General features: G+C 30.7%; 1 protein-coding gene across 2 annotated transcripts; it reads left to right on the top strand.

Moving 5' to 3' along the window:
• Positions 1-329: 329 nt before the first annotated feature.
• Positions 330-16,921, top strand: LOC106783886 (serine/threonine-protein kinase SMG1). Of its 2 annotated transcripts, XR_001381365.1 has the most exons (17): positions 330-466; positions 1,282-1,546; positions 1,661-1,881; positions 1,966-2,218; positions 2,311-2,440; positions 2,525-3,869; positions 3,946-4,102; positions 4,296-4,824; positions 4,973-5,160; positions 5,233-9,027; positions 9,125-9,398; positions 9,510-9,772; positions 9,906-10,182; positions 10,285-12,166; positions 12,251-13,213; positions 13,313-14,142; positions 14,263-16,921. XR_001381365.1 is itself a non-coding variant. In XM_014742853.1 (16 exons), the coding sequence occupies exons 2-16, from the start codon at positions 1,311-1,313 to the stop codon at positions 13,495-13,497; spliced, it is 10,698 nt and encodes a 3,565-aa protein (XP_014598339.1). In that variant the 5' UTR covers positions 330-466; positions 1,282-1,310; the 3' UTR covers positions 13,498-16,921. The 2 variants fall into 2 exon arrangements, 1 of the variants encoding a protein (XP_014598339.1); XM_014742853.1 differs by having other exon boundaries at positions 13,313-16,921.
• Positions 16,922-16,933: the final 12 nt, after the last annotated feature.

Below are 16,933 nucleotides of genomic sequence, written 5' to 3'. Positions count from 1 at the left end.
TTAAGGCAATTTTGAAAAAAAAATTGTCTTCGGTTTGAAAAAACGCGCATAATAACCATTTCTGATTGGTTATCTCCGCAATGGTTATTAACACTATTCATTATTCGTATATAAAATTTTATATACACATAATTACAAATTCAATAAGTTATAAGATATATAATCAACAAATTTTATTTTTATAGTATCTTGTATATAATTAAGAATTTGTTTATATTCAATAAAATATTTAAAACGTAACCTTAGAAGAATAGAGTCCATGAGAATGGACTTGACCTTTATGTACAGTATCGAAGTAACCATACTGTGAACTATTTTGTTTATGCAAGTGTTCAGTATGCGTTTGCTACATGGTTTGCGAAAATCACGCATGTTGTGCACTGATTAGCTTATGCTTCTTTTTTGATTAATCGATTGCACAATATTTAATACATTTCATATAAAAAAAAGCTATTGTCGACAAAAGGTAATATTAATGTTAGTAATTAATTATTTCTTAACGTTATGCTTCACTAATATAAAAGGTGTCTACATTTCAATACGTTTTCTGTATAGTTCGATCTGTTCGTTTCCTTTATAGTCTAACATTAAAAATATTTCTATACACAAAAGCATATATATATATATGCACACATATACGCACATATATATATATATATATATATATATATATATATTTATATGCATATGTAATTATAATTTATCTTATAAATTATTTTATATTTTCGTAAAATTGAATTTTTGTCCAGTTTCTTGTCGATATTATCTATTCGACTAGATTTTACTTTACGTATTTGGTTATGATACGTTACTTTTTGTTTTTTTTTTTTAAATACATTTGTCTTTATCGGGATTATTTATCTACAGAGTTTCATTTATTCTCCTTTTCAAAACTATTATGAATATCAATTTGAAGTAAAAATACGGTCTACGTAATTTTCATTGTTATCCTATGTCGAAAGAAGTGCTTTTTTGTTCTTATTGTTCATGAGATATATTTGTGATATAATAATTAAGAAATTTGCATGCTAATGCTTTTATCAATGAAAATGTTTCAAGATTAAAGTAGTTTTGTGAAATAATATTATTATAAGAGATTGTTCGTACAAATTAATTAAAACATCTGTGTATATTTATGTTTCAATGTGTTTTTAAAATTCATGGATTCGATTGTGTTCATTCGTTTATAAATTAATGAATGTAATGTAGTATAGAATATATTTTCATATGCATAGGTATTTTGTATTTAAATTAACTATAGGCTATATGATTGAAATGTAGGTCATGCAGACCATCCGCTGAGTAATGTAATGAATAGCTGTGGGAGCTTTAATACTAACACGAAGCTACGTGGACCAAGGAACTCAGAGACACCAGAAGAGTCTCCTTGTAATAGTCAAGGAAGTGATACCGATAAAGGAGACGGAGGTACTCTGACTAACTTTGGTATCAACGAGTTTAATGTCCCTCGTGGCACTTTGGTTATTTGCCAACGAAATACCAACAATTATCTATCGGATCATTCATTTTCTAAGTTTAAACCAAGGTAGAGATTTTATTCTTATTAAATTTATTTCTTCGTTGTCTTATTATCTTCATGTAATATCATATTACTTGCAGTACTTTTGAAAAATTTGTTTGTAATATTTATATCTTATAGAATTAGTGGGATACCACGCAATGAATTTCGAATGGCTCGTGGTAGCAGTTCAGGAGATCGTGGTAGAGGAGGATTACGTGGTCGAGGTTTTAAGAAAACATCTGAACGTGATGCAAATGCAGAGCCCAGTTATCACTCGGTACCTAAACCGAAGTTTCAAGAATCGTTGAAAAATCAAGAAAATTCGCAGAACAAATACTATGACGATAAAAGAATAAATGGTTGGAATCTATTATTTTCTGTAGTTTTGTATCTTCTACGCTTTGTTTAGATTTGTGTTAACAAGAATTTTATTTACATTACAGAGGAGTCCAGAATTTCTAAACTTTTGAGGCGATTATGCCGTGAAGATGATTATGATCATTTCATGATGCTTTGCAAACAATTACAAGAAGGTATACTAGCACCTGAAAATCAAAGATATATACGACGGAGCTTGGAGCATATTTGCGAAAGCTTATTAGATATACTACACTCTGGTCCTGGACCGGATGCAAAGCAGCATGTTACTAAATGTTTAGGTCGTATCGGATATGTGGTAGATCAAGATTTCAAAAGGTATTCATTATAATTTTTTATAAGTTTATAAATAGGAATAATATTTTATTTTTGTATGCAGGTGGTGTTTAACTTTATTTTTATTTTTGTAGATTTTTAGAATGGACTTTTAGTAAGTATGCCTTGGAAAGAAAAGATGACATCAAATGTCTTCTAATCAAATCTTTTGTCGAAATGCTCAAACTGGATGCAGAAACACCAAGATTAAAGGAATTCTCAGTGGTATTTAATCAGATTTCTTTTAATACACAAAATATATGCCTTAGGTGAAAATAAGATGCATAATGATAATTAATTTTATTTCAGTCTATGATGTCACAATTGCAATCAACGTTGGAAAATGTTGATAGATCAGACTTATTAGTGGCTACAGTGGATGCCATATTATTATTAATCGAATCATATCCCGAGACTTTTTCCAATCATTTCCGTGATACGGTCGATATTTTAGTGGGATGGCATATAGATTCAACACAACAAAGATCTATCATAGCTTATGCGAGTAAAAGCTTGCAGAAATTACGGTCATTTTGGATTACAGATTTACAGTTTACATTGACATTATTAGGACAATTTTTGGAAGACATGGAAAGTTACGATGAAGAATTAACTTCACCTGAATCTGGTAGAAATTCACCTGGCGATGTAACATTTCCGACACCTAAAGAATGTATACTTCGCATTACATCTTTGATATCTGTGTTTAATACTGTGACCAAAAGTATATCTGATCGTTTGAATCCTAATCTTACACCTAATGTGCAGTGGTCCTTTTTAATGGATTGCCTATCAAAAATGTTAAAAACTGTAGTAAAAGCAATTGAATTAAATGAAGGTTACGAGGAATGGTCACAAAATCTTGTCGCACCACTTGAAAATCATGATAATGTAATTAGATGCGCGAGGCATATGAATTCGACGCAAAAACATGTTGAAATACTTTTGAAAAGTTTTAATAAGGAAGAAATCAGGGAAGAGAATTTAATAAAGATGCTTAAATGTTTATACATCAGCAAGAAAAATGATTATAAAAATTCTAAAATTGTCATTGATAAAGATATATTTTCCAAAGAAAAGGAACAATCTCTGATGAACGTACTCGCTTCGATGGAATTCAAAAGAAAAAAAAATATCGATTTGTCAGAAGAAAAAGAAGAACTGATCGTGGTTGCAAACGAATGTGCATTTTTGCTTCTAGGATATATTCAAAGTCGTGTGACTAAAAATCATGATCTTCTTTATAAATTCATCGATCTTCAATTGCAAAGAGTCAACATTTTTTGGGACGACACTATTATTTCTATGTTGAACACCATCTCTAAAGTAATTAAAGAGGTATCAGCTAATTTACCTTTAGAACTGGTGCATAAATTGCTGGGAAAAAATTCCACCTTATTAAAATTAAGGTTCAGAAATTCTATAACTATTCAAAATGCCAGCCTTGGTGTATATCACAGCCTTTTGAGTTTAAAGAATATTCCATTACTACAAGAGGCATACAGATATATATTAGCTGATTTAGAAGTGGCTTACAAACTTATAAGAGACATCGATTGCTTAGTCATAGACAATCCTTTCACCGATGTGCAATATAAGAAGTCAGATGCTGAAATTGTTATTATTTTTATTCTACGTGCACTTTCAGATATTGGTAAAGTATATTAAAAATCAACGCACGTATAATACTTTTTAATGTTCAAATGTTTAAAATCTTTATTATCTTTCAGCAAATGCAAGTAATTCGATAATTGGAATGTGGGCATTAAAACCAACAATCTTAGAACTCCTTGCTGTTAAATTAAAACCGTATGATCCAGCATTATCTATTGCCAGTCCATTGTTACAGTATAGCATTTTGTATTTGCTTTATGCACATTGCTCTAGGTAATATTATTTTTATATATTATATTTTTTTCTTGTAAATATATGCCAAATATTTATTTATTTAAGTATTATCACATAAATACAAAGATTTTGTAGATTTTTTATTAAGAGCCTTCTCTATATTAAATCAATTATATAAGTATTTAAATTATGTTAGATTAAAAATATTTGATGTAATTTGAAATTTTTACAGGTATAATCATTTTGTACCAAGTTCTAGTTTAATAACAGGAATAACTACATGCCGCCCAATAGATATGTTTCCTGGAACATTAGATGTACCAACAACGTCACCTACAAGTGGACATTTATCTATAATACTTAATCTTATAGCAAAGACATATAACAAGAGAAGTTCAAACAGAACATTATTACTTTTATCTAATTGGATGCAAGAAATCTGTATACAGTCTGAAAATTACATTGGTATTTTGAGTAAAACTCAGGAATGTGAAAATGTTATTACCAGTTTAATTGCTTGTGGTACTACAACCGATTATGATATTTTAATCGCTATTTGTTCTATTTTTGAAATTTTAATGAGTTCAAAAAATGTTGTCTGGCGACAAGAAATTTATTCAAGTATTGTAGACTTTGCGATGTTACATCTAACTTCGTACGACAAGCATGTACGTGAAAAGTATAGTCAACTGTTAATGAACGTGCCTCTTAATATTGTTATTCCAAAGTTAAATAAAGAATACTTACCGTCAGAAACAAAGGTAAGTTGTTTTTATGTGAAACAAAATATGAACACTTTTATATTCATTCTTCTTTTTTTAATCTAAAAATAAAGATAAAAAATCAATAAATATCACATATTTTCTATTATAGTGTGTTTAGTGTATTTCATACGTCTATATTTTCTAGAAATTTCAAGAGATTGAGAGTTATTCATTAGAATCTGTAATTCTCGCACAGAGATTACACATGAGAGGTAACAACAATGGTGAAATGCAAGCGCAATATTTTAAAACTTATATGGCATTTTTATTGCAAGAACATTATATCGATGCATCTGGTTTAGCTGAAATATTTACTTTGTGCTGGCCAACAGTGTAAGTTTCAATTCTTTTTAATTTTTATTTTTTACTAAATTTGAAAAATTATTAATTCATTTGTATTTAAAGGTCTGAAAATGAGATAATGACAAAAATGCATTCGCTAGCTCTCGCAAATTGTTCTTTCTTATTTTTTTGGTGCGGCCTTGAAGCTGCGCAACATTGCGTAATTAATAAGCTGCGTACTTCTCTTGGAAAACCTCAAGAAACATTTACAAGCATTGAAGGAGCATTGAAAATTTTGGCTCGTGAGATATCATACAATTCAGAAATAGTGAAGAAAGATAATCATGGTTTAGATTACCTGTTGCACGAACACACACGTGTAAGACTTTTTATAGAATTCCTGGAACATTTAGAGAGAGTTATTCACAATGCTGCAGAAGGATGTGCTGTGGCATTACCACCCTTGTCAAAGCCAGTACGAACTTTCTTCCATACTAATAAATCTACGTGCAAAGAATGGTTGAATCGCATTCGTTTAGCTCTATGCGTTGTTTCATTACATTCGGGATTGGCAACAGTAGCTTTAAGGAATGGTCAAAGACTTTTAGAAGATTTAAGTATTTGTGAGAATACTCAAGGTATAGAGTTTGAGAGGGCAACTCTTTGTACAGCTCAAGCTATGGTCATGTTAGGAGAAGCAGAAGCATTACAAGGACTTTATATATATACAAAAGAAAAAGATAGAAAGTTTCCTTGGTTAAAAGCAGCGATGGAAGAAGCTGCTGGTCATTATGAATCAGCAGCTGACAATTATAAACAAATAATCGAAGAGCAATGGTATAATATAGATGAAGATATAAGAGGTGCAAAAATAGATGGTGACAATCAAGTGGCAACATTTTGTATGCAACATCTTACTAAGTGTTACAGAGCTGTTAATGATTGGACTCAGTTAGAAACATGGAAAATGATAGAAAATGATATCTTGCTGCAGGAAAAGAATATCTTCCTAAGGAAACAAATGATGGAAAACATAGTTCCTCAGCAGGCAAAATGTTTAAAGAAGTTTGAAATTGGTGAAATTATTTCCATGGAAGAGTTGTCTAATTGGAACCTATTAGATGAAGAAACAAGAACAAATTGGAGCTGTGCTAAGACTATTATCGAATGCAATAACACTTTAACTAATATTGCAATGAGCGTTCATATCAATGAATATAAAACTTCGTTTGAAAAAGACATACAGAGATGTCAGAAAATTGCTGCTAAAACTATGGAAGAAGGCTTACGAAATGTACCTTCAGAGTATTTAAGTGATTCCATATTGATACAATATTCTGCTACGGGTTTGAAAAATTTACTAGCTGGAAAACAAAACAATGTATTTGAGTTATACAAAGAGGACAAAATTAATAATTTAAGTACCAGTATATTGACACAAATTTTATGGTGGTCAGATTATTTCTGTAAAACAAATAATTCTATTTCCAAAGAAGTGGCTAGTTTGAGATTACACGTAGTTCGAAGTGCAAGAAAAGAAGGGAATTTTAATTTAGCTAAACGAGAAATGATAAAGTACTTCGAAATCGAACAAGACTTATTCCAAATCAAAGATTTACAGGGTTGCAATTTTACAGAGATTATAGACAAAATGCTTACTGAGTCTATGAACGTAAAATGGTCGAAAAATAATATGCGGGCATTCAGAGAATTTGCTAAATTGCTGTACGACATGGAAAATATAGAAGAGGCATTGAAAGTATGCAGTGCAACAGCGCTTGGAATTTCTCAGTCTATCGTAGGTGGGGAGCAATTAACAGATCTCAGAGAAACTGGAACTAAACTTTTGCTCACTCTTAGTAAATGGATACAACAAGATGCCAATATAACTGATAATCATCAGTTAGAAGACCTACTACGATTCGAAGCTGTTCATAATGATGGCTTAATGAATAAATTATTTGGAGACACGACAGATTTAATACCAACATCGGATATGATTATTGGAAAGTTAATGCAACTAGGCGTAAATCAATGTCCCGATCTGCCTTTGGCATGGTCCAGTTTTGCAGCCTGGTGCTACAAATGGGGAAGAAAAATAGTTGATAATTCTAATTCTGGCCAACTCACAGATACAGATCGAATAAATATACAATCATTGTTACCTATAGATATTACTGAAAATGATCTTAATGCAGTATTTTCCATATTAAGCCAAAATAAAACTATTCCAGAAGATGAGGGTGATATTGATACGAATGATATAAATACATCAGAGATGATAGAAAATCAATTGAGAAATGTTCCAATTTTATGTCATGCCAATAATGAACACCTTGGAATGTTAGTCGACATATGGAGGCAAGCACAGAAACGAATTTATTCTTATTATGAATTATCTGCTAATGCTTACTTTAAATATTTGCAATTAGCAAATAATGAAAACAACAATTGCGATACTATTACAGCTACATTAAGACTTTTACGTCTTGTTGTAAAACATGCTTTAGAACTTCAGAATGTACTTGAATCTGGACTTTCAACTACACCTACCGGTCCATGGAAAGAAATTATACCACAACTATTTTCAAGATTAAGTCATCCGGAAGCATATGTACGCACCCAAGTTTCCGAACTTTTATGCAGAGTAGCAGAAAATTCTCCTCATTTGATAACTTTCCCTGCAGTAGTAGGAGCTGTTTCTGGTCAAAGAAAAAATTATGATAAAATGGTTTACGAAAGAACTGAAAATGATATCTCTCAGCACAATGATTTAGATTACATAGAAGAGGATACTGAATCTACTTATAATGATGAAAATCAAGGCTTTATGGATGCTTGTTTCGCACAATTAGTTGATTGTTTATCCAATAGAATCCTAGATTCTGTTAGTCAAGTAAAAATACTTGTAAGAGAACTTCGTAGAATTACGTTGTTATGGGATGAATTATGGTTAGCAACATTGTGCCAACATCACACAGAAATTAGTAAGAGATTTGAACAGCTCGAGTTTGAAGTTCAAAAAGTACAAGACAATATTTGGCTTACTCCGGAAGAAAAAGATAAGTTGATCGCTGAAAAGCATAGAATCATATTGAAACCAATTGTATTCATCCTTGAAAATCTTTTATCAATGACATCTGTATCGGCAGAAACTCCACATGAAAAAAATTTTCAAGATAAATTCGGCCCTACCATTCAAGAAGTTATTAGTAGATTAAATAATCCAAAAAATCCTGCTAAACCTCAAATGGCTGCACTGTCCTTAAAACATTTGGAAACAAAATTGGCACAACGTGTACAGAAACGGACTGCTTATTCATTATCAATGACAGATATTAGTCCAATCCTAGCTAATTTAAAGGGCACATGTATTGCTATGCCAGGTGTTGCTGCTATTGGCAATAAAGTTGTTACTATTAAATCTGTTAATAATAACGTACAAATATTACCAACTAAAACAAAGCCAAAGAAGCTTATGTTTCATGGTTCGGATGGTCATACTTATACATATTTATTTAAAGGATTAGAAGATTTACATCTTGATGAAAGAATCATGCAATTTTTAAATATATGTAATACTATGATGTCTAAAAACAGTGATATCAAAAAAGTTTATAGAGCACGTCATTATTCCGTCATTCCTTTAGGACCACGATCTGGTCTTATACAATGGGTCGATGGTGTTACGCCATTATTTGTTCTTTACAAACGTTGGCAGCAGAGAGAAAGTGCTATGGCAAATAAAACTGGGAACACAGCAATTTTACGACCTTCTGAATTATTCTATAATAAATTAACACCATTACTGAACGAAAGAGGAATAGCATTGGATAATAGAAAAGAATGGCCTCTTCCAATACTCAAACAAGTATTATCTGAATTAATGACAGAGACACCAAAGGATTTATTAGCTAAGTTAGTAAATTTGTTAAAGTATCATTGTTTAATTAAAAGTTATATCGACTTTCTGAATGGTCAATATTGCTTATATATAAACATTGTTGAATTTTAGAGAAATTTGGTGTAACAGCATTAACGCCGGATGTTGGTGGCAAGCAACTAAAAATTATTCATATTCCGTTGCTGTTATGTCTATTATTGGCTACATCATAGGCTTGGGCGATAGACATTTAGATAATGTATTAGTTGATTTGAATACTGGAGAAGTAGTACATATAGATTATAATGTATGCTTTGAAAAGGGAAAGACGTTACGTGTCCCTGAAAAGGTACCTTTCAGAATGACACCCAATATTAAAGCTGCGTTAGGTGTAACCGGTGTAGAGGTCAGTTAATTTACATTATTTACTATGATGATATTTTTACTTACATAAGAATTAGATTTTTTTTATTTTATATCATTGTACTATTTTCTAATTAGTATAATTATGCAACAGGGTATATTTCGATTGGCCTGCGAACATACTCTTAGAGTTATGCGTAGAGGAAAAGAAACATTGCTTACCTTATTGGAAGCATTTGTGTATGATCCTTTGGTAGATTGGAGAGCTGGAGCTGATAATAGTATTGCAAGTTATGGAGCATGTCAAGCTAGAGCAAGATGTACTGGTATAGGACGGAAACAACTAGAACAGGAACTTACACGAGCTATGTTTGCTGTTAGAATTGCAGAAATGCGAGCAGAATGGCTTGCAAACAGGTATATATATATATATATATATATATATATATTCGTATTATTATTGAAATAGTTTTTATTTTTAGCAGTTTATATGTTATATTCGTTATTTGTTTTATGAGTATATGTAAAAATAACTTGTCTATTTGTATAGGGATGAATTAGTTAAAACTTTTCCTTTGTTATGTCATCACTTAACATGTTGGATTGAGGCAACTGAATCATCGCAACAGTGTCAAGACTTATTGCAAGATAGGCATCAACAACTTGCTTTAGTAAAAGAGGCACAAGCAATGGGACGTAATCATGTTTTATATTCAGTGGTAAAAAGGTATAATACATTTAAACGTGCAAGAGATGCACATGAAAAAGCCAGAGTTGGATTGAAAGAAAAAATAGAAGAATGTGAAAAGCAAATTAATATGCATAATGTAAGTTCTCTTTTTTTTTTATTACTTGAATATAAAATATTCTAAATTACAATTAATGGTTTTATACAGTTTTTTAATTAATTTGATAATTGATATTTTTAGATTGCATTGGCTTCTGTAAGAGGACCACAATTAGGTCAATGGTTAGCAGAATTAGGAACGTCAGCTACACGAGAAGATCATGTTGTTTTTGATCTTGTTAAAGAATTTCTACAAAATGCTGGCCAAAATCAGATGATTATTCAGTGTGAGCAATCCGAGAACGAATTAACGCAATTAGCTACTCAACAGTCTATTCTTATTCGCAGTTGTTTGGATCTTATGAGTCAATATTCAGCAATATGTAATCTTTATCCAATAAGTATCGTTTCGCAACACCGTACGATTGTTTATCATGCTTGGGCAAATAAGTTGTTGGCATCACCAACGGTAGAGACTTGTCATGAAGTAATGAATCAATTTGAAGCAAATTTTGGCCAAATGAATGGAAATAATTCTCAAGAACAAATAGTAACTTTTTCTTATCATATGCAAGCTATCTTAAATGAAGCGAATGAGAGATTTAAAAAAGCTTACGAAAGGATGGTTTCTGAGGGTCTACCAGAAGCCATCAGTAGAATCGAAAAAGCATATACGGAATCAAGAGTTCAGATCACAGGATTTTTAAGACGCGAGAAAGGTGCAGAAAGAGCATTTGAGAGTGTTAATATAACAGCGCTTTGTGCATTAAACAAAAGATATTTAATAATGGAGGGAGCTGCTAAATGTGCAGGAGACTGTTTAGTTGACCTTACATCGAGAGAAGGAGATTGGTTTTTAGATGAAATGAGATTGATATCTTCCTTAATATCTGAATTTGTTACATTGATACCTGAGAATCACAAAACAAACAATGATCCAAAAATATCCCTTGTATTAAAATGTCTTAAAAGTGCAGACTCCATTTACAAAGGATTGCAAGAACTTAATTACAATTTTCACACGATTATTTTACCAGAGGCCATGAAAACAATTATCACAGAGGAACCAACCGTAATTAGAATGATTAACGAATTAAATGAAATAATTATATCGACAGGAATACCCCTTGGTGATATTCTTAGACAACTAGAAATACACCTAAGATTTACTATAATGGAAATGGAAAGTCCACATGCTATGGTACAAAACTTAGTATCTAATATGAGATCACGTTTTGAAACATTACTATCTAGACCTGCAGATATTCAGGAACTTAATCACGACGAGACATTAACACCTGGCCAAATGCTTTTGATGGGCTTCAATGGATTGTTTGAAAAGTTACAAATGGAAGGTAATGCTCTGGTAAGCACATTAAGTTCCCTTGATATTCCAATTAATTGGAAAAAAATCGACCAAATTAGAGAAGCTAAAGAAATGGCTGGACCCATATTTAATAAAACAGCACGACAAGTTTTAGAAGATATTTTCCTGATAAAGAGATTATGTACAATACAAGAGTTTTTTATAATGTGTAGAGATATTGCTACAGCATTTAAAGGAGAAATTGCAAATGTTTATGACGACGAAAGATTAAATAAACCAGTAAAAGTATTTACTGCTGATTATGTCTCTAGACAACTCCTTGGAGTAACAACTCAAACACTTGCCATTGCATTATGCTTTTTATTACAAAGAATGGGATTAAATGTTACTACTGAGATTGAGCAAAGAGATATTGGAGCGGAGAGTAAAGTTTCACTCGACGAATTATGTAGAAAAATGGTCGATTTATGTTTAAAACAAGGTCTTTTTACGGGATCTGTTTTAGCTCAAGCTAGCACATTGAGTAGTACGTTAGAAAGTACTTGGAGAAGAAAACAAAGTTCAAGACTGGCACAACAAGGTGTTGAATTATCACGCGCTAGTGTACAAAGACTACAACTCCAATTAACAGCACATAATTGGTTGCACGAAGATAATTTTCTACTGAGATCTAACATGAGTCCCATGAATCCATTAAGTAAGTTATGTTCAAATAATATTTTCAACAAATTATTTTCAAATCCTGGTATATATATTATTATTATTATTTTTGTTTGTTTAGATCGTTCCGCGTTTATGTTGGAGTTAAGAAAAACAGCTGCAGCTCTATCCAATTTACAATCAAGAGTATGCGAAGCACGAGAGCAGCAACAAAACCTGGTATCCAGCGCTATTCAGCGTTTGAAATGGGCTGCTGGAGCTAATCCAGCATTAGGCGAGGTCATGTCAGCATTTGATAATGCTGTATTATCTTCGTGCGAAAAATTAACGCAGCAACATAATCTCTCAGCAGCTGTTATCAACACTTGTAATTCTATATTACATTACGAAGCATTAAGGACAAGAACATCGGAAAGCGTTACGCACGATACCAATTTTATCAAGCTTGTTAAACATTGGGAAGAGAGTTGTTTGTTAACAGTAAATTTAACGATTACTGTTAGTCCAATAGAAGAAAGTCTTATTGAATTATTGCAGTTAGAAAACAATGTTGACGTTAACTGGTTGAAACAAGCGGAGAAACTTATTTCCGAGGCGATTATTGATATGCAAAAAAAATTACAAGAAAAGCAAGATATTTTACGCAACGCACATGATTGCTTAAGGGGACGAGTGACAAGCCTTCAGAATATACTTGCAGAACATCATAAATTAATGTCCGACGTTCGAGTACTATTAAAGACTATGGTTAAACAAGAAAATATTGTCGGATTGCAAGAGTTTTTAAACACTTATCGATCATTCACTGAAACTTTATCTACAGTCGTGAAAGAATTGGAATCGGACACTTTAGATCCCAAAAGAGGCATTGCCATAAAGTCCGAATTAGAAAACATGGCGATTATGGTACCTAACTTATATAACGAGTTGTTGGAATTTGCTAGTGACCATAGATTGAATTCGAATAAAGGATTAGATAAAGAATGCTCTCTTAAAAAGAGAGCTAAATTAATGAGACAAGATAGCGTTTGTCTTAGTCCTAAAAAGGGAATTCCTTTAACTAGGGATCCAACTACGGGAAAAGGTAAATAAATATATTATCTTTTAAATATTAATATATTATATATATTATATTATTTCTATTTGAAATATAATAACCGATTCGCTTATTTATTTTTAATAGCTGTGCAAGAACGAAATGCGTATGCGCTAAATGTATGGCGACGCGTGAGAATGAAATTAGAGGGACGAGACCCACATCCAACGCGTAAGTATACAACGGCCGAGCAAGTGGAATATGTAATACGCGAAGCACAAAGCACTGATAATTTAGCTCTCTTATATGAGGGTTGGACACCATGGGTTTGAAGGAACGAAAGCAAACGCAAACGCGTTGATGGTTAATCTCTCGTCTCATATGGTACTACTAATTTGTACCATTCGGTGCTCTACAACGTAGAGGCAAAGACGTCTGCACGATCAGGTGTAATACGACCTAGTATTTCACCTAGGAGAAAAGTCAACACAAGTCCGATTAATGGTCGGCTGTGCCAACACAACGAAAAACCTTGCGAGCTGACTATAAATCTACTCTGAGCTCTGATTCTATGATTATCTCAAAACGATCATGTATGTTGTTCATAAAATCCTTTCCTATCTTACTGGTCATGGTATTCTATCAGATTGCTTCAGATACTTTACTTCAATAAGCTCTATTGTATTATTTGTTTCTGTTAAATGGTGCAGAAGAAAACATATATGTTTTTGAAAAAATATTTTTAACAGAGTAGAGTTCAGAATACACATAATGTTGGGAAATAAGGCGATTATTATTGAATGAAAAAGAAAAACTTGCAGAACGTATTGAGAAAAATCTTATTGAGTGTCAAGCCTGCACAAGTTTTGACAAAAAATCAAGATAAAGTATAGTCACAAGTAAGATGGGATATAATCCAAAAGTTGCAAAGTTGAGATAATACACAAGTGGAACATGGTGGTCTGTGCGATAAGAAGGTATATAATAAATGATTTATAAAAAAGAAAAAATAATACTATAATACCCAATTGGTACAGGTAAATATTACGTTTATTACGTAATAATTAAATACATTAACGTTGATACGTCACTTACAGCTGAACAACAATGGGAAGAATAATTTGATCGGCATTGGGTATTAAGTTTCTTTTTCCTAAAGTTTAAGGTATTATTCTAATCAAGGGTTTATAATGTTTGGGAAAAACATAGAATCTGCCGGGTGTTTACAATAATGAAGTATCAATGAGAAATATGAATGAGAAAAAATGTTCAGCTGAGAATCGTATTGTGAAGATCTATAAAACGATGTAAGTGTCAACGACTTATGATGATCGTGATAACATCATTTATGACTATAATGTACAGCATGAGAAGCACTTTCTTGTCAGAATACTATAAACCTGATGTCGTTATTTATGAGTTTCATTGCTGATATACGTTCAGTAGAAGACCACTTTATCATTTATAACAGTACAATTTATAATTTTATACACATGTATGCAGGAGCGACGTGCAGACAGGGTAGTAAAATAAGATCATGGATTAAAATTAGAAGGTATGACACTTCACTTTTCATATACAAATAAAAACAAAGTACATTCGGGTATTAAAAGAGGGACCAAGGACCAAACGTTGATAGAAAATTAATAAATTCTCCAATTTTAAAATTGATGTATGCGAATATTCAAATAAAATCCCGTCTTTACTGATTATGAATCAATGGTAATAGTAAAGAAAAACAGATCTTTTATCTCGAAAAAATCTATTATTCTTTTTAATTTATCTAAATTAAAAAAATCACAGTTGTTTTTCGTTCGTTGTATCTCATTGGCAATAATAATGTGAATATATTTTTTTTCCTAACTAATGATCGCTGTTTTAACAATTTAATAAATTATTGATAATTCTATTACATCTGATATACACAGAGGAACAGATTTAACTAATTATGCAGAACGCCAAAATTATCGATCATTAAATAAATAATTAAAGAATAAAATAATATACATTTCCGTATGATAATTATAAATTATTTTTCGTCACGAATCTTATTTTAGATACAACTTGGAGATTTTATTCTTTAACGTTTATCCTGTCACACGTTCTGTGGTATACATGGCATTGCAATTTTATTTAAATGCAATATTAGTATTACAATTTATTCAATTGTGAACTCTTTATCATTATTTTCCTACATGACATAAATATCTTTTTCTTATTTCATTAAATTTTAATCCTCCAACACATAATATACGTTGTAGATCGATCAACTATTTCAGTGATATTATTTTTATAATGATTAATTCTTTATAACAATATAAAGTTTTATTTATTTTTATAGCACAGGAGGATTGTTTCCAATATCTTACTCTATGATAAAATTCAATTTAAAAAAATTATTTAACATTAATCTTTACATATTTTTACAAATAGGTATAATTGTTTAAAGAAATAAGAAAAAACAAGTAATTTGATTCTATTTTGTCCCTTCAAAAGTGAATGCCCAGTATGTGATATGTAATAGAAACAACAATACTAGAAAATAATACTTGATATTGCTATACTATCAATTTATCTTGAAAAAATTGTGGAATACTAGCAACTTAAAAAATATCATTTCCAAAAATAATATCAAGCCGTTTGAATAAACTACTATTCTTCTAGTTTCCTATTTTCCATGAATATAAATTTTGTGAATTTTTAAACATATATCTTTTATTTATAAAACATTGTAAATATATTACTTTGGGTAGAAATGATTTGAGATAACTTTACTTTTATAGATTATCAGTTCTAATTTAACAAGTCCTGTTATATGGGTATTCAATTAAGGGACAAAATAGTTTTTATGATACATTTTCCTATATTAAGATATTATCAATAAAAAAGAAATCTTCAGATTGTTTTTTCACCTAAATTTCTTTCTAGTTTTAACAAAATTTACTTTGTACAAATTTAGCTAATTTTCTGGAGAATTTATGTTATGTTGTATATATATTAGAATTCTTTATTTTTTTTTTATTACGTACGTTTAAATTATAAAATATTCGTAAGAATAAAATTTGAGAGCAAATTATGATCTCTTCTTGCCTATGATAAAAAGTTTGTTAAAATAATAGCGCGTTTATTTTGTAGAATTGAATATTGTTGTATCAGCCAAGATTATATATTATATTAGTTTTCTACAAGAATTTTTGATTGCTTTACCATTATAAGTTTATGGGGAGAAGGATGTCAGATTGATTAATTTAAAAAAAAATATTAATAAAATATAATAGTTTCTTCAGGTATATGAGAAATAATGCCATTGTATGAAGTATATTTAGTTTTATGTTTGTATACTAATGCAATTCCAAATTTTATTGTAATCAGTATGGTAACAGAAGGTAGGACAGACGAATATGAGTTTGAATAAATTTCATTGTAATTCAAGTTGTATATATACACACATTATAATATTGAAACATAATATGTGTTCCCATATCCTCGTTCCTCTCTATTCTATTTTCTTCAAATAGAGATAATATGTATATATATATACATATAGATGTACATATAAACACACATTTAATTCACATCCACAAATTAAAATGAATAACAATAATTCAATGAAAAGTTTTATCGTATGTAATTAGTGCATTAAATAACAACTATTATAGAAAGATAAAGCAATATTTGACAGGAAATTATCTTATTAGATATCGTTTTATCTATAACTGACTCTTTTAGAAAGAGGCTCCCACCGATTTTTATAAAATGATTTTCTTA

The sequence above is a fragment of the Polistes canadensis genome, unplaced genomic scaffold, assembly GCF_001313835.1.
Source record: "Polistes canadensis isolate GaletaPanama2010 unplaced genomic scaffold, ASM131383v1 scaffold_27, whole genome shotgun sequence".
Classification (NCBI taxonomy): Eukaryota; Metazoa; Arthropoda; class Insecta; order Hymenoptera; family Vespidae; genus Polistes; species Polistes canadensis.
Note: the sequence above shows the minus strand (reverse complement) of the source record. Positions and strands in the feature narration are given on the sequence as shown.

Excerpts from the sequence above, each read along its gene's own strand:
- LOC106783886 (XM_014742853.1), top strand. The coding sequence starts at position 1,311 with ATGAATAGCTGTGGGAGCTTTAATACTAACACGAAGCTACGTGGACCA. Across the intron at positions 4,825-4,972 it reads ACTTACCGTCAGAAACAAAG|AAATTTCAAGAGATTGAGAG; the intron begins GTAAGTTGTTTT and ends TATATTTTCTAG. Across the intron at positions 9,773-9,905 it reads GCAGAATGGCTTGCAAACAG|GGATGAATTAGTTAAAACTT; the intron begins GTATATATATAT and ends CTATTTGTATAG.